Raw genomic sequence first — 23,571 nt, forward strand, 5'->3', positions numbered from 1 at the left:
GGGAGCAGGTGCAGAGATGCCCTTCTTGTGTTTCATGCTAGGAAATGAGACTCCAGGAAATGTTCTGTAAAGCAGGAGTGTGGAGTGTGAGAGATGGGTGGGAGATCTCAGCCTGAGGATATGATCCCATGATGATGCCATTAGCCAACAGGGAACATTCTGGATAGGAAACCCAGAAGGGCCAGGAATCTCCACTCACTATTGACGAATCCCATCTCCTCTTTAATAACTTGCTCCAAACACTGATTGCTACAGGCTCACACCCCGCCTCACCTAGACCTTGCTGCAGGCCCACATCCCACTTCACCTAGACCTTGCTACAGGTCCACATCCCACCTCACCTAGACCTTGCTACAGGCTCACATCCCGCCTCACCTTGACCTTGCTCCAGGTCCACATCCCGCCTCACCTAGACCTTGCTATAGGTCCACACCCTGCCTCACCTAGACATTGCTACAGGCCCACATCCCACTTCATCTAGACCTTGCTACAGGTCCACATCCCGCCTCACCTAGACCTTGCTACAGGCTCACATCCTACCTCACCTAGACCTTGCTACAGGGCCACATCCCACCTCACCTAGACCTTGCTGCGAATTGGACTCCGGGCTTTCAACTCTCCCTCAATGCTCCTGCTCCTAGAACAAAAATCTCATGTCATGCCTTTACTGCCAATCCTTCCATAACTCCCTGTTGACTTTAGGACAAAGCCCAAAATTCTTAACATTACCGGCAGCCTCTCATAATCTGACTGCTCCTATTTCTCTCCTATCGCCACCCTCCACCACCTCCTCACTTAAACAACTACTCAGTAGTTAGACCTCTCTGGACAAGTCATCCTGTTCCACACCGCTGCCCTTCCCTCTGCCTGGGTTGCTTTCCCTTCCATATCCATTGGTTGAACTCTAGTTCATCTTCCAAACTCAGGCTCAGTTTCATTTCCTCCAAGAAGCCTCCTTTAACCTTTCTCCCAGTCAAAAGCAATCACTTCCTTCCTCTTCTGTGTCTATCTGTAGACCCACTGACATGCTCACAGATACTATTATCCAGAGATGCATCTTTCTGTGACTCTCAGGCCACTGCAGAGGGGCCCTGCATAGACACTACCCAGGCTTATGAATGAGGGCAGTGTCAGTTTGCCTCTGGGATACCTGAGAAAGCACCTTGGCGTAAGGCTTTGCAGGGTCCCTGGCAGGATGTGGGTGCTGAACTGTTTGATTTGGATGGAGGAAACCTGCAGAAGGTGTCAGCCACAACTAGGAAAAAATATCCACGGAAATTATATACTCCTTGAGTAGTAGAACAGAAAGCAAAGGAGCAACTTCAGTCTCCCTGTTGGGGGAATGAAGATCATCATCAGATTGAAACCAGACTGAAACAGACAAAAAGAGATACAGATTAGACATCAGGAGTGGGTGCCTATGTGTGTCCTGTCCTTATGAATGGCACCATCCCCCACCCAAACAATTGCACAAGCCAGAAACCTGCAACTTATCCTGGATCTTTCCCTCCCCTCAGCACCACATGCATCCTGTCGCAAAGCCCTAAATATCACTAGGACCCTCCCTCTTCTCCGTCCACACTGCTACTCTTCCATCATTCACCTGCACTACCACAAAAGCCTGCAACCATCCTCACCACCAGCCTCACTCCTGCCAATGAGTTCCACACATACTGCCACACTGACATTTTCTCAAACACCTATGCGTCCCTGTCACCCACTATTTAAAACTCTACTGCTCCTCCCCTGGCATAAATTCTAATTTTGGAGGGTAGAGGTATGAGACCTTTTGAACCAAACTCCAGGGAAACTTTTCAAATTCCAGACCTTCCCAAGTCACCTTCTTGCACTGAAGGCCCAGTCACATTATCCCCGAGAGCCAGGCAGCTAGCAGGTATGTTCAGTTTGTAGATCTGCTAGCAACAGACACTGAATAATTTCTTCTGGAATGTTCCATCTCTGCCATAGCTCAGGCCCTGTGCACCTGACTCCTTCCCAGAGCATCCCCCTCCCTCCCTCTCCAAGCATCCCCCTTTGGCCTGATGGGGTCATCAGTAGCCTTCAGAATTTCCTCAGACACCCCCATCTCCAGTAGCACCTGCCCCTGACTCCAGCTGGGTGAGCCATAGGCTCCTCTTCGCTCCCACAGCCCCCTGTAGCATCCATCCCACCCCAGCGCTGTGGTTATCAGTTTGCATTTCTATCTCCCCTTCTTAGCGAGGGCAGGGACCATGTCGTGCTCACTGTGGAAACCCACCGCCCAGCCTGGCATATGGGGAGTGCTTAGTAAATATTTGTGGAAGGCAGGATTAAAACAAGAGGGAGGAATCTTGTTGAAATCTCTTTCTGAGAACATTCATTTATTCAACAAATAAAAAGGATGGAGAAAAGCAGTTAGAGGAGAAGACGAGAGAAACTTCTGCAGGTCCCTGGGGGCAAGAGAGCTGAGATTCCACATGTGGCCTGAAAAATTGCCAACAAGCCCATGGGGATTTCTGTGCATTAAGGCATGAAGAAAGAGTCTAATCATCTCGCTGTCGGCCAGATGTGCCCGGTTGCTGTGACAGCCACCAGAATTGGCCAGATGTGCCATGAACATCTTCAGAAACATCAGGGGGCCCTGGAGACTGCATGGCCCGGAGAGAAATAGTTCACACTCATTAAAGTGGGACAGAAATGGTCAGTTTGTTTAGGATGGTGTCACCAGTGACTCTGAGCATTGGGACATAACACAGAAAATCCTTCCTCCCCTCAAGGCTTTGGAAGGCTTCCTCACAGCCCCTGCCTGCTCCTAACCCTGTGTTCCCTCCCCAGGTGATCAAGCTCGCCTTTGAGGAGTTTGATTTGGAGAGGGGCTATGACACCCTGACGGTCGGTGATGGTGGTCAGGATGGGGACCAGAAGACAGTTCTCTACATGTAAGTGCAGTGGGGCATGTTGTTTGGAAGGTGGGACGGTGGCTGCGGTTGGTGGGGTGGAGTTTGTGGAGTCCTGCCTGGTCCCTAGACCATACTACAACAAAGACAGTATCCTGCAATGTTCCTAGTTTCAGCAATAATCCTTCCACCTCTCTACTCTGACCAAGGGGAAAAGAGCACTGGGCACCTTCTCACTGAATTCATATGAAATGTGAACAGAATGAGCAGTCTGTCAGGGGGCAGGGGAGATCGAGGTTTTGTGGATGAACCTGGAGCCTTCCACTGGCTGGCTGCTTCTATGCAGACCTTGATTCTGCCACCCTGACAGTTTTTACTCCAGGCCACATCCAGCCATGGCAGCCTGACCTCAGACAGAAATAATGGAAATGAGTTGCTAACCTTTCTGCATGCTCAGAGCTCCCTGGGAAATGGATGGTTTCAGAGAATCAGGACCATATAGACATAGTGGCCACACTTCCTGAGCCAAAAAAGACCAGTATGACATGTTCCAGACAAGGGAGAGCATATCAAGCTGTCCTGGGATTCTACTATGTTGAGTCTGTGCTCTTGGGGGCCATTTAGCTTCTCTTTTGCCCACCACCAATAGCCTGACTTGAAAACCAGGAAAAAGGCCAAGCGTGGTGGTGTACTGATGTAATCCCAGCACTTCGGGAGGCCAAGGCGGACAGATTGCTTGAGCTCAGGAGGTCGAAACCAGCCTGGGCAACATGGTGAAAACCCATCTCTACAAAAAATACAAAAATTAGCTGGATGTGGTGGTGCACACCTGTATAGTCCCAGCTACTCAGGAGGCTGAGGCAGGAGGATAGCTTGAGCCTGGGAGGTTGAGGCTGCAGTGAGCTGAGAGCATAGCCACTACACTCTAGCCTGGGTGACAGAGTGAGATCCTGTCTAGAAAAAGAAAAAAAAAGTCAGGAAATGCTTCTGCTCAGGACATGTGGCTTAGCTTCAGAGACAAACACCCTGACCACGTCCATCTCCCTTCCAGGAAGGAGGTGGAGTGTCACCAACATTAAACACCTACCATGCTCCCAGGCACTGGGATGGAAACTTTTGCATCAATTATCTCGCTTAAGCCCTGGTGTTATTATTGTCTTTTAACAGATGGGGAGATGAGGCCCAAAGGTTTCAGAGAAGGTTGATAGCAGAACCAGCACTCAAGTTCATGTCTTTTGATTTCAGCCAAGGACAATGTCCCATGCCACACTCCTTCCCAGCAAGGCTAGCTCCAGGATATTTCCTTCTGGTTCTAATGCTGAATGAGAAATGGCCATTTAGTAACAGCTGGCTTGTCCTGAGGCTGTTCTTTTCTGTGTGTGTTTCACAACTTCCCTACACCTACCTGGAGATGATGCTATACAGGCAGTTACATGACTCATCTTATCCAATGGTACCCACTGAATCAGGTGACATGGCTGGGACTTGGGATTTCTCCAGACAAAGGAATGGAATGTGAGCCCACAGGGCATTCTCCCCCATGCCTAATTAACTGTATTAGTGAGGGTTCTCCAGAGAAACAGAACAATAGGAGATAGAGATAGATAGATAGATGATAGGTAGATAGATAGATAGATAGATAGATAGATAGATAGATAATTAAATAGATGATAGATGATTGATTGATAGATGATAGATGATACACAGATAGATGATAAATAGATGATAGATGATTGATAGATGATAGATGATAGATAGATAGATTAGATAGATACATAGATAGATAGATAGACAGACAAATAACAAATAGATAGATAATTTGTTGTAAAGAATTGTCTCATGTGATTTTGGGAGACTGACAGGTCCCAAGATCTTCCAGGTGAGTTAAGAAGCTAGAAACCCAGGATAGTCAATAATGGAGTTGCAGTCCAAATGCCAGTAGGTTCAAGATCCAGGAAGAGCTGATGTTACAGTTCAAGTTCAAAAGCCAGAAATAAGCTGATGTCTCAGTTTAAAGCCAATTGGACAGGAGGAATTCTCTTATTCAGGGGAGGGTCCATCTTTTTGTTCTGTTTGGCCCTTCAACTGATTGGATGAGTTCCACCCACCTTGGAGAGGGCAATCTACTTTACTCAGTCTGTCGATTTCAGTGTTCATCTCATTCAAACACACTCTCACAGAAACACCCAGAATAATGTTTGACCAAATAGCTGGGTACCCTGTGGCCTAGTCAAGTTGACACATAAAATTCACCATCACACTTACCTCTCCCTCTCACTTGGTGCATCCCCATCACTCATTTTCTGCCCTAGTTTACTGACCCATATGGTGCCTCAGCTCTTTGTGCCCAAGAGACTAGGATCCTAGCTCTCTTTCCTCCCACAATCCCAATGTGCCTTGACATAGAGAGAACCTTAGAATAGCAGAACTTTTGAAAAGGCTATTGAGGATCATACCATACAATCCCCTCATTTAACATAGAGTGAAAAAGCCCAGAGAGGCTCAACCACTTGCCCAAGGTCCCACAGCAAATGAATGGTGGACTCAGAGCCTGGTGCTGTAATTGGGTCAAACAGAGGAAAAGCAGGGGTCCCAGCCTTTTCCCTTGCTCATCAGCACCCCAGAGTCAGGAGCCAGCACTGGCCTGGCCACAATCCTTACTCAGCTTGTCAGAGCCCAGGCTCAGGGATGTCACACAGGCCAGGCTGTTGGATCCCATGTGCTCTATCCCAGCTCCACTTCCATATCCCCCATGGTGTGATGACCTCTCTGCAGCTGACTCGACAGCCTCCCAAGCTCTGAGACCCTGGGTGAAGCAGAGATTAGGACTCATTAGTTCAGTTGCCCACTCCACAACCCCCTGCCTCCATCTGTGCTGGTAATTTGTCTGATCTCAACAAAAGAATGAGGTTGGATTTCTTCTGGAAATCCCAGCCTGCACAGGGGACCCCTGGCTCTGCCACTGTATCAGGTTGACCTTGGGAAAGCCACTGCCCATTCTGCACTTCCATATTCTCATCTGTACTATGGGCTGACAACCCCTACCTTCCTGGCAACAGGGCCATTAAATGAGATAATGGGTAGGAAATTGATAAGCGCAGTATCTTACATGGATAGGTGCTTGGGGTTGGGATTCTGAATTGAATCCCCCACCGCCCCCACACCCATGCTTAAACCCTCTTCTTCAATAAGAATGTGGCCCTCAGATAATGACTATACTGTAAGCCTTGTTCCTTATCCTGGAATGGAAGGAGATGTCTCATTGAAAGAATGGCTTGGGTTCCAACTGGAGAAATGGGTTTCTGTGAGGGGAAACCCACATACAGACAGCAAGGAGGTGGGGGTGGGGGCGGTCTTTTCTACGATACAGGTCACACAAGAGATCAAAAGTTGCAAGAATGTAGACACCCCCTTGATTGGATTTGGCTCCAACTATCCCTGTCCCCTGATCAAGTAAGGACACAGATCTCCCTTGTGAGCCCAAGGGTCAGGGCTAGAGAGTCAACGTTGAGATTCAACCCATGAGATTCTACCCACAGCCAAGGGGAAGACAGGATGAGTCTTCCCAGCACAGGGAGAGCATGCTGCTGGGCTCCAATGTCAGAAACACAGTGGGGCCCAGAATTTGCCCGAGCGGGCCTGGATCCTGGATAGTCCTTTAAATATCATTGGTCAGGCAATCATTCTATTCGGGTGTCATGGTGGAGAGCACACCTCTAAATATCTCTCTCCTGCCAGCCTGACAGGTACATCGGTCCCGGATCTCATTGTCAGCACCAATCATCAAATGTGGCTCCTCTTCCAGACTGATGGCAGTGGCAGTTCCCTGGGATTCAAGGCTTCTTATGAAGGTAACTGCTTTTGGCAAGCCAGATGAACTGTGTCCTGGGAGTCAGAGACTTGGGGTCTGGATTTGCAGTTAGATTTTTTTTTTTTTTTTTTTTTTGAGACGGAGTCTCACTCTGTTGCCCAGGCTGGAGTGCCATGGCACGATCTTGGCTCACTACAGCCTCCGCCTCCCAGGTTCAAGTGATTCTCCTGCCTCAGCCTCCCGAGTAGCTGGGACTACAGGCGCACACCAACATGCCTGGCTAATTTTTGTATTTTTAGTAGAGACGGGGTCTCACCATGTTGGCCAAGCTGATCTCGAACTCCTGACCTCAAATGACCCACCTGCCTCAGCCTCCCAACGTGCTGGGGTTACAGGCGTGAGCCACCATGCCCGGCCACGGGATCCTGGTTCTCCCCTGCACTAGCTTCCTCCCCCTTAGGCACGTTATTCCACTTCTCTGAGCCCCAGCCACCTCTTTGTTCTGAGGGCCTTCTGGTTGTTTTGAGGATTATCTGGGATAAAACACTTAAAATGCTAGGCACCCAGCATCAGATGCACACCTCAGTTCCATCCCCGATTCATACCTGGTTCATGGAGACTTTTAAGAGGCCTCACTTATTTTTAAAATCTTTAGAGAGGACAATAGCTTCCCAAGACACCCTATTTGGTTGCATGTGATGAATGAGTGACTCTGTGCATAGGGCTAGGAACAGATAAACACCACTGTTGGTGGCCTGAGAAAGATGCAGACAAGAGTCTTCATCTCTTGCTTAGAATAGGCATTAAGGGAACTGCAAACCCTGGGGCCCAGGAGATACCCTCAACATCACCCTTCTGAGCACTTCCAAACCCCCTTTGGCCAATAACAGCTAACGCCAGTCCCTACAAAGATGGAAGGAGAAGCCATCCACAAGTTACTGTTAAGCCCCTCTTAGGTACTAGACGCTAGACCAGCACAAGGGGGACAGACACATCAAGTCTAGGCATCGTCTCAACTGACTTGTGCTCTAGTGGCAAGATGGAGGGGAAAGCAAACAAAGTGGCATGCAAAAGAGCTGCCTGGACAGTGCCAGTGGGAGCACAGAGAAGGGAGCAGACATCTTTTCAGAAACATCTGAAAGGGGATCAGGAAAGCGCTTTGTCATAAAAGTGAGCCTAAAGTCCTCAAAATGACTAGGTGGCTACTAGGGAGGCAGGGGCCCAGGGAGCGGGGAGAAGGTGTCCCTTCAGTGTGGCTCACACCGCATACCCCCAGTGTACCATAGGTTCCTCCTGCTCCAGGACCTGTACTCTGTTTCGAAACTGGGTACAGGTACACAGGAGGTGTATTCGTGTTCTTGGGCTGGCTGGCTTCACACAATGGACATTTATTCTCTCACATTCTGGAGCCTGGAAGTCTGACATCAAGGCTCAGCAGGGCCATGCCCCCACTATGGGTAGAATCCTCCCCTGCTTCTCCCTACTTCTGGTGGTGGCTGTGAGTCCTTGCTGTTCCTTGGCTGTAGCTGCATCACTCCAATCTCTGCCTTTGTCATCACACAACCTTCCTGTGTGTCTCTCTGTCCTCTTCTTATAAGAACACCAGCATATTAGACTAAGGGCCCTCCCTACTCCAGTATGGCTCCATCTTAACTTGATTACATTTGCAGCAACTCTGTTTCCAAATAAGATCACATTTATAAGTACCAGAAGTCAGAACTTCAGCACGTCTTTTTGGGGAACACAGTTCACCCCGTAACAGGAGGCTAGCCCATACTACACTAACAATGTCATACAATGATGTCTCCTGGGGTAAAGATGACAGCTATACTGAGATTTTTTAAGAATAGGAGGCCATGTGTCTAGGGAAGACAGAACAACAGACAGAAAATACTTATGGGGTGACAGACTCTGAGTGCAGATCCTGGTTCTGTCACTTTCTAGCTCCATGGCAGGTCATGGAACCTTTCTCAAGATCTGTGTCTTCATCTGTGAAACAGAGATAATAACACAACCTGGGTCACAAGGGTCCTGTGAAGATGGTTAGATTAAGAAATGTGAACATAAGAAATGTTGCAAATTGCAAAGCAATTAGTGAGTAACTAATGAGCCAGTACACAGGTAGTTCAATGAGTGGGCTGTTCTGGTGCATAAAGTTACACATAAGCAGCTGTGGGGCTATGAGAGGAGCACCAGACAAAACTATCAGGAGACCTTGATTCAGGTCCAAGCCCTGTCACTCACTACTTTGAAAAGGGGAATGGAGATGGATGCAAAGTTTCTAAGTTTTCACCCATTTCAGAAATTCTATGGATGTTCAGCAGTGAATGTTCCCAATAGCAGGGAGAAATGATTCCATGTCATTCTCATGCCCTTAATCTGTCCATATTTTGCCAGTGGTTTGAATAAGATGTAAATAGCGGGAACTTGAAAGGGATGACAATACTAGTCAGCAAACAGAGTGCAGAAAGATCTGGGTGGGGTAGAGCCATTGACTAAATTAGTAGGAAAAGATAAAGTGGGAATAAATATCAAGTCATGATTTAAGACTTAAAAAAAATTAGCTACTGGAATTTATCCCAGGAAGTTAGTTGTGCTTTATCCTGCCCTGAGCAGGCACCAGAGAATTGAGCTTAGATGTGGGACCTCAGCTTGGGATAGATAAGGAGAGGATTTAAGGCAATTCCTGTAAGAAATGTTGATGGCCCCCGAATGTTTATGCAGGAGAAGAAGTGGACTTGGGAGATTTGAGAGCTGTGTCCAGATATCTGAAGGGCTTTCATGTGGGAAAGAGGAATTAGATGCATTTGGTGTGATTTTGTTGGAAAAGAAAGGGACATACCACTTGTTGAAAGCCTGCTATGTGCCATAGCTTTATGTTCGTTATCTCAGGGTTTTCACAGTGTCTTGCAAATACCTGGGGTACCCTCCGGGGACCTCCATGGTAGGATAGGGCATGCCCAGGATGGAGGGTTCTGACCACCCTGCCTCTGTTTCTTCTCCTTTCTTCTCTTTTGCTCTTTGTAAGCCTTCTTTTAAGAGAGGATTCATAGCTAACCACTGGCTTGAAAGACATTACTTCATCTCATTCATTGCTTACAATGATAAAATGGCTGCTATTTTATGGATGAAGAATCTGAGACTCAGAGGGGTGAAGTAATCTGCCTGAGGTCACACGCAAGTGTGGAAAGTAGCAGAGCTGGGATTTGAGCCCATGTCTCCCTGGCTTCAGAAGCCCATGGATTTTCCCCTTGCACCAGAAGCCTCCCAAGGTTACATAATTTCAATTCCTTATAAAATCTTTATAGAAGCCAAAGCTTTGCCCCAGTCAAATAGACCAAGTATCATGAGCCTGGATTCCATGTCACCAGAGGTTGGGGAGTTAGTTCACAAGTTCATTTGTCCATTTCACTCAGCCAGTATTGGCTGAGCTTTTGTTATGTGACCAACATTTTGCTGGGTGCTGTGATTATAATAGCTAGCAGCCTGGATGTGGTATGAAGCATATGCTATGTGAATGCTGCTCATGGACCAGGTGTCAGCAGGACTTCTCCTTGGAGCTGTGACAAATTAGGAAGGACAGTCTGGGTGTTTAGAGACATGGCAAACCCACAGGGACTACGTCAGGTTCTGTGCACAGAGGCAGTGGATTCTAGAAAATAGCACAGACTCTGAAATTGCACCAGACCTAGTAAATCCCAGTGTGGTCCCAGCTGTGTAAGCTTGAGTCTTGTGGTCTCTCTGAGCCTCAGTTCCCCGACTTGTACAATGGAAATAATGATGCCAATCTGAGAGCATTGTTAGGAGAGTGAAATGAGATCTCAAAGCTCCTTGCACATTGCCTGGCATAGAGATGGTGCCTTCCCTGGGGGTGTCACCAAAGTTTCTCTCCAGCCAAACCTTCCACATTTCTTGTTCTCCAGGCCAGGCACCTGGATCTGCCTCCAGGTGCTCTGATAGGCCCTGGGTTTAGGTCCCTGCCTTACACCAGCACTGCCTACCTAGGGCCCTCCCTCCCCATACTGGCAGAGAAATGAGGTGGCTCTGTAAGGCCTCAGTGCAGGCCGTGGAGCTAGAAGTGGCAGGAGGCAGAATCAGGCTCACAGGAGCCTGGAGGCCTCACAGTGCGTTGGAACCTGGCTCAGTGAAAATTCAAGGGGCTAAGTTGGGTGGGCCACTTTTTTGTTTTTGTCCCTTCCACCTTTGACTTTTTATTTGAGGGGTGAAGCCCATCATTCTCATACCCTCCTGGTGAGGAGCCCCCTCTACTATAAAAAGGTGGGTGGGTTGAGTCCCCGGCACCCCGATGTGACTCCCTGTCCTTGCCCATCCTGCTCCTTGGGCTCCTCTCACCTCCACCTCCTGGTTTTCTTTTACCTCTCTGGCTGCTCCTTCACAGCTCCTCCATGGCTCCCCACTGCCCCTCAGAGTCTATCCTCAGCCTTCGGTCCTCTTATTCTAGAACCTTCTGCAGTTGATCACGTGTACTTCCATGGTTTCAGCCTCAACCCAAACTCTGGTGACTTCCACATCTGTTCTCCACTTGCATTTCAGTCTTCCTGTTACACATTTTGATATGGCTTCCCTCTCAGCTGTCTCAAACCCACCCACCTGTATAGTCTGCTGACAACAAAATGCCCTGGGATAGGGAGTCACCTGAGGGGGGGCCGGGGACTCAACCCACCCATGTTTTTATAGTAGAGGGAGCTCTTCACCAGGAGGGTGTGAGAATGATGGGCTTCGCCCCTCAAATAAAAAGTCAAAGGTGGAAGGGACAAAAACAAAAAAGACTGGGTGGTTTACATTTGCAACAACTCTGTTTTCAAATAAGATCACATTTATAGGTACCGGAGTCAGAACTTCAACACGTCTTTTTGCGGGGCACAGATCACCCCATAACAGAAGGCCAGCCTATCTTTCCTACACTAACACTGTCATACCACAATGTCCCCTGGGGTAAAGATAACGGTTGTACTGTTTTAATAGGAGGCCATGTGTCTAGAGAAGGCAGAACAGCACCCCGTTTTCTCCCAGTTCTAGAGGCTGGAAATCCAAGGTTAAGGATTTGGCCAATTTGGTTTCTGATGAGGGCTTTCTTCCTGGCTTGTAGACAGCTACCTTCTCACCATGGCCTTGCATGGGCTTTCCTGGGTGCATGCACACACAGGAGAGAGAGAGAGAGAGAGAGAAAATGAGAGAATGAGAGAATGAGCCTTGTGTTGTTTCTTCTTAGACATCCATCCTCTCAGATCGGGGCCGTGCCCTTATGACCTCATTTAACCTTAATTACTTCCCTAGAGGCCCCATCTTCAAATACAGTCACACTGGGGGCTAAGAGCCTCAATACAGGAATTTGGGGGAGTTGGGGGAACACACAAGTTCAGTCCGTAATACCATCCAAAACCAAGCTCGCTATCTCTGCCCCCACACCCATGACCTGCACCTGCGTACCCCATCTTCATGAACAGCACCACCATCTATGCCATCCCTAGGCCTCATCTCTGCCTCCTCCTATTCCCTCTCCCCACCTCTGACTCCATTCCCAGATTCTGTCAGTTTTCCGCATCCCACTTCTGTTTCACTGCTGAGCTGAGTCCCTCCCTCATCACCTCTCACTTGAATAGCAGCAGAGTCTTCCCAACCAGCATCGCTGGCTCTAGTCCTCTCACTCCCATCTACCCATCTGCCACATGGAGCAGTGATCTTCCCAGAATCCAAATCTGGCACAATTCTCTCCTAGTTGAAAAAAAAAATGACAACTTCTCATTGATTTTAGGATAAAGTATAACGTTTTCTACATGACATCCAAAGTTCTCCATAATAATAATTCCACCAAGTTCTGGTTTCTATGAATCCATTCAAGACAAAAATCTCTGCAGTCCTATAGAGCCTAATTCAGTGCCTGGCACAGGACACATGCTCAGAAAAGCTTGTAGAATTAAATTGTAATGAGGATCTACTCAGTCATAATCAGGTACCCTCCTCAACACCCTCTCAATTCCCTTTTGGTCCACTTTACCACCTTCCTAGTGCACAGATGCCAACAGCCCATGCATTCTCTATTGTCCCCGTAGGATTTGGGGTTGGGCAAACCCAGCTTATCATCAGGATCTTCCTTTGACTCCCTGTGTGCCAGTCTCTCCTCATCAATGAGCCTGAATTTCCTAATCTGTGAAGAGGGGCTGATGAATGGTTATCTTTCCAGGGTCTCATGAGGACTCAGTATAGTCAAGCGCCCAGCATAGGGCCTGGCATTTAGTAAATGCTCAGTTGGAAGCTTACTCCCTTCTCTGCTCTCCAAGGCCTACAGCTCTTCTTCCAACCTACATCATTACCCGAAGCTTCAGAATTACCTCTGCCTCCATTTTAGCCCCCCTGTTATTCCAGCTCCTGGGGAGTTCCACACAGGATAGACATCTCGACTCAGGGATGAGCAGGGGTTGGGGGGCGGGTAGCTATGATGCAGGTTTCTTGTAGGATGGCATAAGGCATCCAAGGGCAGAGACCTCCCATATCCATCATTTCCGCTCATCCCTTAGGCACATCTGGCTGCATCATCATCATCAATACCCACTCTGTCCCAATTTGAGCAGAGAGATACAACCTTAGGGGCAGGCAGGTGGCACTCCAGTATCATCCTTTCTTCCTCATTGAAAGCATGAACCTGGTGGGAAAGTTGGGGCATTTGCTTCCCAGAAATCCCTCCAGTTCTGCTTGTCACAATCCCAGGTCAGGGGGCGGGGGAGGGGACTCCTGATCTGTCAATATCTGAGCACTCTGAGCCAGTCTCCCTCCATGGGGGCGACCAGCTGTGGGAAATGCATTCATAGTTGCAATTTCTTTGCTTCCCAGTAGAACAAGAAATATTTAAGGAACAGGCAATTAGCACTTACCAGAAACATTATAAAATTACATACAACTTGCTAACAAGTTTTAGCATCAATCTGGAAGTCTCCTTGCTTCCTTGCTGGAGTCTGGAATCTGGCAGCTTAATGCTGACTCTGGGAGGCTGGCCCAGGGGAGGAAGAAGCTGGGACCTGGACCCTACAGACATGAAGGAGCAGGACAGTAGAGATTATGCAGAGGGGGTGCCCAACAGTCCAGGGCACTCATGTTAGAAATGAGCTCATCTGTTTGTTCAACATTTTCTAAGGCCCTATGATGTGTTGCAGACAATGTTCAGGACACTGAGGCTACAAGGACAGCAAGACAATCTCTGCCTTCACCTAATTCATAGTCCATTTTCAGTAGCATAGAACAAGTGCTAGAAGACAGGGAAATACAAAGGAGGGGCAGCGAATCTTGCTCAAGGGCATCAGGGGAGTCTCCCTGGAGGAGGTGATGTCTGAAACTGAGACTTGCTTGAAGGATGAAAAAGAGTTTGTCAGACTCCCTTGAGAGAGGGAACAGGTGGGCTTAGAAAGCTGACATGCAGATAAGATTGAGGCTAAAACCTCAGTAAAAATAAAGTCTGAGAGCAAGTTGGGGAGAAGAGGGCCAAGACTTGCTCTCTGCAGGCAGTGCCACATCCCCTTCTTCAGAACTTCACTCCAGTGGTGGGCACTGCTGAGCCCCCAGAAGAGGTGGTTTTAGAAGCAGACTTCAAAGGAGGCCAAGGGCAGCCGACCAGCATCACTCACCACTCCCTCTAGGACACCGCCTTTCCTCTTCTCAGATGCCAAGCACATGGCTATTTTCAGCCTCTCTTCTGTTATTTTCAGTACGCCTCTACTTCTTGTCTTTTCCCCATAAACTGGAAGGCCCAAACATTCCAACTTTGGCCAAGAATGTCACTAACATGTTCCTAAGATGCTCACTGAGTTTCTATGATACCTCTGAAGGTTTTTCAGGCACTGGGAGCCAAAGTTGAGCTAGATACAAGCAGCAGCTGCCTCTTCGCAAAAAGTCCCAGTGGGATCCAGCCTGTTCTAGCCCCTGGAGGCTGGGCTGGCAAACAGCAGAGGATTCTGCCGCATTAAAATTTGGTAGAAAGTAATTTGTCAGTGAGATGTACTCTCTAAATACATAGCTTTTGCAAACGGTAAGCTTTAGTTTGGGGCTAATGCAGACAGCTTGGAGGCTACCTCCATGTCATTTGTTTCCAGCCTCCTTTGGCTGGTGACAAACCCATGACAGTGTTATAGAGGAAGGAGATGGGGAAGGAAGAATGTCACCCACTTCATCCAGCCATACCTCCATTCCACTTGTGGCAATCGTGTGCAGAAAAACACATCAGTCCCCATAGGTGCACATATAGATGTGGGGTCTCTCACCTCCTGGTGCCTTTCGCATAATCAGAAGTAGAAAAGCAGAGTGGAGTGTGGTTCTGAGGCAATCCACGTGGTCTGGGCATGCCCACAGGGTGTTCCTAATGCACCGAAGATGTCCTGGCCACTCACTAGGAGTTTGTGCTGATTCAACAACGGGTCTGAGCACTTAGTATGCATAAGGCACTGGGCTTGGTTCTGGAGATACAAAGAGTGGAAGGGATGCGACCCCTGGCTCTGAGGGAGCTGACAACCCACAGGATGGAGCTTAAATGACTTATTACTCATCGAACCAAGCCCTTCAGGGTCTCCCTCCAACCATCTCTCTGGCCTCTTCTCTCTTCATCACTTGAGCTTCCCACTACACTGAGCTTCTAACTCTTCTCTAGACTCTACGCTCTTGTCCTCCATTTCTCCTTTCCTGCTGCTTTCCTTCCATCCTCTCCTCCATCCTCCCCCATCATGCCTCAAAAGTTTATTGAATCCCCTCTCTGTGCCTTGCACTTCACTAGAAAAGCTGGGATATAGACATTTCAAAAAACATTGGCTCGGTCCTCAAGGAACTTACCAATTAACAGTGGGAAACACACGCCCAAAATTGCAGCACCCGTTGCTATAACAACAGAAATGTCCAAGGGGGCTGGGAGCGAGAGAGAAAGAGCTCCTAAGGCTGCCTGGGCGATTCAAAAGAAGGTCCCACATGGGAATGCACTTGCACCAACACTGAAAGATGATTCTTTGTCTGGTAGACAAAGCAAAGGGTGTTCATTTCGGGAAGAGAGGATGGCAGGTGCCACATTACAGCTGTCTGAGGGGCGGCTGGGCTCTGCAAACAGCAGCGACAATAACACTGAGGAAATATGGCTAGTCATTTGTTACACACTGCATACTGGACATTTTGACAATTATCTTGTGTACAGAAGCTCATTTAATCCTCACAACAACCTTGTTATTACCATTTCCATTTTACAGATGACAAAACTAAGGCTCAGAGAAAATAAGTCACATGCCCAAGGTCTGTTCCTTAGCATCAGAGCCAGGATTTAGATCCTGGGCTTTGTGATCCCAGAGCTCTTGCCACTGCACTATTCCATCTCCCTACAGATCACTCATTGCTGTGCCGTGTAAATCTCAAGGTCGCTGATGGCCAAAGAGCAGGCTGGGGTGGGAGGGGTAGGCAAGGGTCCTGCCATGCTGAGGAGTTAGGATTTTAGTCTGTGGATTTCAGGAAGCTGTAAAAGGATCAATGAGCAGGGGATGGTAATCATTATATTTTTATTTCTGAGTGATCTTGTGCTCCTTTGTAGAGTATGAAATAGAAGGAAGAGCCAGGGGAACCATAGGCTGCTACTGGCACCCAGATGAGGAGTCGCAAGGGCTGAACTCAGGCAGGGAGAGACGGGGTGGATAGCAGAGGGTTCTGGGTATGTGGGAGGAGGAGTCAACAGGAGGAGACTAAGGAGAGCTGAGGGAGAAGGACAGGGCAATCCAGGCTGACTCCCAGATTTGAACAACCTCTAAGAAACCTGTCCAGCGCTCCCAGCCAGAGGCTTGAACTGCCCCTTCTGCTATCAACCAAGTCATGTGGTCAGGTCTACATCCTCTCCATTGCCCTGGTCATTTGTATTGGAATTATCTCCATACCCACCTGACCCTGAGTTCTCCAGGGGCAGGGGCCATGGGGCAGGCAACGCTATACCTTTAGTGCTTAGTGTGGCATTTGGCACGGTTTCCATGCAAAATATTTGGTAAGCTCAGAGTATTCTGTGTGTTCCAGGGACTGTGCTAAGTGCCGGGTACACAGTGATCAAAAATACATAATGGATGCCTGCCTTCATGGGGCTTACATTCTAGGGGGTGGGAGTGAGGGGGGCTGGGTGGTGAATCATCTTGTGCCCAATGCCCAACCAGAGCTCCAGAAGAACAAATTTTCATCCTTTTATTCGCTGTTATACCCCCAATGTCTAGAACAGTAACCAATAAAATACTTGTTGAATGAACAGATGGGTAGTTACAAGGGGCATCATTGCTATAAAGGGAAAGAATGTGGTGCCAAAATGGGAGGATTGCTTGAGCCCAGGAGTTCAAGGCTGCAGTAAGCTGTGATAGCACCACTGCACTCCAGTTTGGGCAACAGAGCAAGACCCTGTCTCAAAAGAAAAAATAAAAAGAATGGGGTGCAAAGAAAGAAAACTAAAAGGGAAATGTCTAAGATCTAAGATGTGTGGTCAAGGAAAATGTCTTGGAGGAGGTAACATTGTAAACCAAAGTCTGTTAATGCAAGGCGTTAGTCATGCCAAAGGAAGAGGAGAGGAAGCTCAAGCTAGGGGAACAATGAGTTAGTGAAGGAGCCAGTGAAGCCTCCCAGCCTCATGTGAAAGGCAGCAAATCCTCGTCTTCCTCCAAGCAGTGCCTCCCCTCTTGGAGCACATCAAATATTCAGTGAATTTATAGAACCGCATGATACAGTCCCTTCTGTACAGACATTTTCATAAAAGACGATTCCAATTTGGTATTAGAAATGGAAAAACCTGGGGAGAAGAGTGAGATTGATCACAGATGATGGGGATAAAACAGCTGAGAAAGGGGAAGCAAATATGCTGAGTGGCAGAGCTCAGTCATGATGGACTTCTGAGGCATCTTAGAAGCAATCATCTCATGTTTTCCAGTTTGCTTTTGGTAGGCAAAAGGAGAGAGACAGGAGAAACACTTATAAAACAGAATTATATTAAACCAGATAACAGGAAATTGCATGTGTGATTTTTCTGCAAGTCAAAATCCATTTATCTATTTGCAATTCTGGGTCCTGACGTCAGACTTGGTCAGCACCTGACCAGAAGTGCCAAGATCAAACACCTTTCAGGCAGGGCAGTAGAGCACAGGGAGCCCTTTGCGGGAAGGCAGTGGCCTTGGTCTCTGTGTTTCCAGCAGGAGTTGACTCTGAGCTTGGAGAGAAGGCTTAGGCCAGGACAGGAGGTGTCAAAGGGACAGAAGCCAGCCAGCAGCCCCCTCTGCCTTCCTGGAAGGAGCTCCCAAACTCTCACCCCACCCTGCTCTGTTCTTCCTCTTCCTTCCACCCAATCTTGATTCTCTGAGCAACACATCCCCCAGTGCCTTGGAACTCTTTGCCAAATGCTTCCTTGAATCTGAGTTCCCATGAGGTCACCACGACCCTGTAGCCCTCTGCAGTGCTAGCAGCTCACTTCCCCACACCCAATGAACTTCACCTTGAGAGGGGCTCGTATGCTTGCTCGCCGATGCCATTCCACCCATGTGCAAACCCCTTCCCCTTTGACCTTATGCTGTCTCCAGCTCTGACACTTTCTACCCCTCCTCATCACTGTCACTGATCTCCTCCTCCCTACTTGCCATCACCTTGCCTCTCAGGCCTTGACCTTCTCACTTCCTTTCAGTGTACTTCACCCTGGCTGCAGCTGGACCTCATCATCAAGCACCTCTGAAATCTCAATTCCACATACTTCAGCTTTTTCACATGACACTCCCTTTACTCCTGCCCATAATCCCTTCCCATCCTCTATTTCCCCCATCGCCCCCTGCTCCTTTCACCTCTTTCCTTCTTCATCCTAAGCCTCTTGGATAACACTTTGGCCATTCTTTTCAACAACATCTTCTGCTCCTTTGCCCCATTGTCTTCCATTTCTCCAAGCCCAATCCCCCCTCACTCAGTCAATCCTCCTACCCCTTTCTCTACTTCTACAGGAACTGAGTGGCCAAGGGCTGCTGGGACAAGTCATATAGCCCTGCTGGATGGTATCCCTACAAACGAGTCATCTGCATCCTCGGCGGGCCCCAGAGGTGCATGGGAATCCATCTAGGCATGATTTCCTCTTCTCCAGAGTGACAGCTTTAGACATTCTCTTCAAGTCGTTTTCCCATGACTTGTCCCTCACCTTCAGCAAAGACTGTGACCTCCTCCACTTGGAAAATAGAGCCTGTGTCATCACAGGCTCTCCCTCAGTCTCCTGCCATCCTACCTGAAAACTCACTGCCACCACTTCTTCCCTATTTACTGCAGTCTTGAGGGAAGGACATCCCTCACGGTCTCTAAGGCTGGGCCTCTAGTGTGCTCTCAGTCCCATGCCTCTCTCCTTCTCTGGAGCCCCTGTAGGGGGCCCCTTTCTCCTCCACATCTTCAGCTAACCATTCAATACATCTTTCCTCCCACCCCTTCATTCTTCTCTAGCATTTCAATATGGTCAAGTTTCTCCTGTACTAAACTAACCACTCCCACCCAGGCCATATGCCTCATGAGCTGCTACCTAATTTCTCTAGATAGAGTGATATCACCTTCTCTTCTCCTGTTGGGTATTGGCCCCATCAGTACACACAATCCTGGCGGTATCAATGTGACCTCTTTTTGCTAACCTGTTTTTCAATCCTATGTAAACTTCCCTGCAGCATTCAAGGCTGTTGATCTCCTTCTTGAAACTCATTCTTCTTTAAGCTCCTGTGACCCCACTCTCCCAGTCTAGCATTCTGCTGGTCCCTACATTGTCCCTAACTGTCCTGTCCTAGACCAACATCGCTTCTCACTCTCCTTGGGTCATTTCATCCTTGTCATGGCTTCTTTTACAATCTATGAGCTGAATTTCTAGATCAGGCTTCTCTCTTGAACTTAAGACCCATGTAGCCACTTCCTGCTAGATATTTCCACTTGGAGGTCCCACTAGTACCTTAAAACTCAGCATCCCCTACTGATGACCCTCCATTCAGACCTATACCTCCTTCTGCATTCTTGTCTCAGTGAGGGTACACCCAAGTGCTCAGGCCAGGCACTTAGTTATATAACTAAAGTTAGCTGTGACAATAACTATTGGGTTATTGGAGGACCACATCCTCCAAGAAGCCTTTCCTGACCCAGGTCTGGGACTAGGGTCGGGTGAGCAGGGCACTCATGGGCATGAAATTTAAGTGATGGGGGAGAAAAAACTCAGCAATTAAGATAAATAACACTTAATGCAAATTTTTTTTAAAAAATTAATATTAATGCAAAATATCCACGTTAAAACACATCAACATTTGAATCAAAGACAGGCTCTGACAGTGCTGGGACTGTGGTGAGACCAGTGAGGTGAGTGGCCTGAGCATAGGGTTGGATCCAGGCTTTATTTTAAATGTTGGCATTTCTCTTCATTGTGAATTGGATTTATGGCATTAATTGTAATTTTCTAGAAAAAAATATCGCACTAAGATATTATTTGTCATGATACCTGAGATTTTGGCGCCCCTTGAAATTTTGTAGATGAGGTTAGTACTTCCACTCTCCACAGCCTATTTCCAGACTGATCCTCCACATTTCAGTTAGGTGCTTCTCCTATGTGCATCCGCAGCATGAATCCCCTGTATCATAAACACCTGTTTCCTTGTCTGTTCATTTCTTGAGGGCAGAGACCATATTCAGATGTCAAGGGTCTAGCACAGCAACTGGCACACAGTAGGTGCTCATTGCGTTGTTCGTAAGTGGGTGCCTGTGATTGCATGATGGTAGGAGGAAGTGATGGGTGGGTGGATGTGGGCATGTGCGCAGGGCTGTTCCTACACAATGGGAAGGCTGGGCAGATTCCTTCATCCCCCTTAGGATCCTCTTTTTCTTAAGCCAATCACAGCCTCAGACTAGCTGCTGTGGGCAGGAACACAGGCACATGTACCCCACATGCGTATCTCCTGCAGCAATGGTGGGGCCTCACTAGGAAACCTTATATCTGGGTTCTGCCCCTGGCAGCAGGAAGGATCCAGCTCTGTCTTGAAATGCTGTGTAACTTTCACCAGGTCTCAAAATGCCTGCAGTGACAGCCCTCACACCCCAGGCTCTCGCATCCCAGAGAGCATGTCTGGGGACATCTGGAGGCAGGTGGGTCCTGCTGCTTGCTTCTCCACGTTGACTTATCACAGGGGCCCCTTCTTTCCTTCAGATTCCCTGGAGCTCTGGGACCTGGAGCAAAGGGACCATGTTCCTGGAATGCCTCAGTGTATCCCCTCCCCCATCCCTGAGCCTGAGCAAAGCCAGCTTCAGAGGGGTTTCAGCTATGTTTTCAGCAGATGTACTTGTAGAGGGTGAGGCCAGGGGGACATGTGAGGTGAGAGGCAAGTGGGTTGACTTACATTTGATTTGAGATGCCTCACACCTGGCACATGGGTCACACAGACTCCCCTGCACAAAGGGGAGGACCCTTGTTGTTCAGCTTAGATGATCACACACACACACACACACACACACACACACACACACACAATCCCAGTCATAGAATGCCTTGTCCTGCCTGCTCTCAGCACAAAGCTGGCAGCCTTCGTTTTGGGTTAACATGAATGCAACAGTCAAGAGCCCGCCCATAAAAGGCAGTGCCTGGAGCTGCCCAGCCCACAGAAGCCCCCAGTGTGGTAGGAAAGCCTTTGCAGAATCATCCCTGTCAGGATCACACACACCAACTTCAGGGACTGTGGCTCTGACAGCCCGTGATGGTGTCTACCGAACAGGCAGGGTCCCTTTGTCCTGAGAATCCTAGGTGGTGTCCAAAAAACTCCCCTGATGACTTTGGGCCCCTCTCTCCCAAATCTCAGCTCATACAGTCCTCACCTCACCATCTGGCACTGGCTTCATGACTTCCTATCTATCCTGCAGGACACCCTTCTCCCCGGAAACAGAGCTCCCCTCCTTCCCTCTTCTTCCTCCTCCCCTCCACCACCCCCTCCTCCTCGTCCATCTCTCACAGCATTAAGCACAGCATGAGTGGAAGTGGAGGTGACTCCAGAGGAAGCTCCAGAGGCTTGGCCAGGACATACTCCTTTCCAGAAGCATCTGGATCCTGACTGCCTCTCCGGTGAGGTAGCCAGCCCATCATGCCCACTGGGTTCAGGGCCCCCAGAGCTGTCTCAGGGAACCCACTCCATGTCTGTCTCACCACTGTTGACTCAAGTGAACTTTCAAAGCATACTCAATGAGTCATTTGTTTCATTTTACCTGCTACCATTGCAAATTGAGTTAAGGAAACATCTCCATGAAGGTTCTTCCACATCAGCAGGCAGTGAACATTTATTCTCAATTAATCTCTGGTTTGGGAAAAAGACAGGGAGCAAAGCCTCAACTGCTGTGTCATCTTGACTTGCCTTTGCTGCTCAGAAATGGACTGTACTTGAGATCTGTCATGTGACATTAGCAGTTCAGATGCAAGGTCAGGTTCAGTGAGGAAGTCTCCAAAGACTTCTAATGCTGTGGAACTTGTTGCTCCTGGGACAGGTAACCTGTGAAGAATGTAGACCCACCTTCTCCCTAAAATTGCTTCATCTCATATTGGATTTAGGGAGGGGTAAGGGGTCAAAACATCCAAGCATCTAGAACACTTTATGTGGACACAGAGTCTCAGGCACTTGATAGCTGGAAGCCCATTCATCCTAGGATGCTGCGATGAAACAGGACATTGCAGGATTTCTCACAAACCTCATTCCTTATAAGAACGTTGAATCCTACCTGTGTCACTCTGAGCACTGACTTATGGCAGAAGAGCAGTAGAGCTTGTCATGTGGACCTTCAGCTCCAAAAGAGGTATAAAGTCACCTTTTGTCTCTGTTTTCTCATCTTCCTGTCTTTCAGAGATCGAGCAGGGCAGTTGCGGTGACCCTGGCATACCTGCATATGGCCGGAGGGAAGGCTCCCGGTTTCGCCACGGTGACACACTCAAGTTTGAGTGCCAGCCCGCCTTTGAGCTGGTGGGACAGAAGGCAATCACATGCCAAAAGAATAACCAATGGTCGGCTAAGAAGCCAGGCTGCGTGTGTAAGTGAGCAGGGAGGAGGCCACGCCAGGGTCTTCACTGAGAGGCAGGGGCCCATTTCCTAGCTAATCCAGGGGCCCTGTCCCTGGGAACCTTGCAGGTTGTAACAACAGCTGCACTCTGGTTGGTTTATTCTACTCCTCGGAACGTTGCTGGTGGGGTCCTTATTTCTGGCAGGAATGTCGACTGTAGCACTGAGAACAAGTGCTCCTGACATTTGGGGATGCTCTTCAACACCGTCTTACCCTTCTTGGTGATCCTTAAGAGCAAGGAGACACCACTGGGACAAAGCCCACCAGGCTCAGACCCAGACATTTCCTGCTCACCCTCATTGCCACCCCTGACACCATCTAATCCAGCAGGGTGGAAGGGACTGTCAAGTTTGTAAGACTGTAGACACCACCAGCCTCCAGTAACTGTGGGAAACTGGCCTTGCCAGGATATAAACAGTTTCCTAAAATTGCTTTATCTCATATTGGATTTAGGGAGGGATAAGGGATCAAGCTATCTTTGGACTGTTGATCTTTTGGGGAAGGGGTTGGAGTTGAGTGCTCTGTTCTGTGGAGATAACAAAGAAGCCCTTCTTCCTTCCTCTTGGATGACCTGACCATACTTTGCAGCACAAATGATATCTTAAATCTTCAGTCGCGGTGGGATTGGCAAGGATGAGGGGCTGTGTGTAGCCAAGGGAGGCCCAGACATGGTCTCTGTGGGAAATCAAAATTTCCAGCTTCTCTGGGCTGTTACGTCTTCTCCCATCCCTTGTCACTCCACCTTCTCCATCTCTTTCCATGTGCTTCTCTCAGGGAAAGGCAGGCAGCCTGACC

The 23,571-nt window shown here is 48.5% G+C and overlaps 1 protein-coding gene across 2 annotated transcripts in view; it reads left to right on the top strand.

The window, feature by feature from the left end:
- CSMD2 (CUB and Sushi multiple domains 2) overlaps positions 1-23,571 on the top strand; it is a 647,961-nt gene that overhangs the window by 366,799 nt on the left and 257,591 nt on the right. The window contains exons 11-13 of one of the 2 annotated variants that reach the window (XM_055391224.2): positions 2,815-2,918; positions 6,615-6,727; positions 22,564-22,746. The exons of the other annotated variant lie outside the window; for it this stretch is intronic. Coding sequence (XP_055247199.1) covers positions 2,815-2,918; positions 6,615-6,727; positions 22,564-22,746 — 400 coding nt within the window. The remainder of the gene's footprint in view (positions 1-2,814; positions 2,919-6,614; positions 6,728-22,563; positions 22,747-23,571) is intronic. 2 annotated transcript variants of the gene reach the window in all.

Source organism: Gorilla gorilla, chromosome 1, assembly GCF_029281585.2.
Source record: "Gorilla gorilla gorilla isolate KB3781 chromosome 1, NHGRI_mGorGor1-v2.1_pri, whole genome shotgun sequence".
NCBI lineage: Eukaryota > Metazoa > Chordata > Mammalia > Primates > Hominidae > Gorilla > Gorilla gorilla.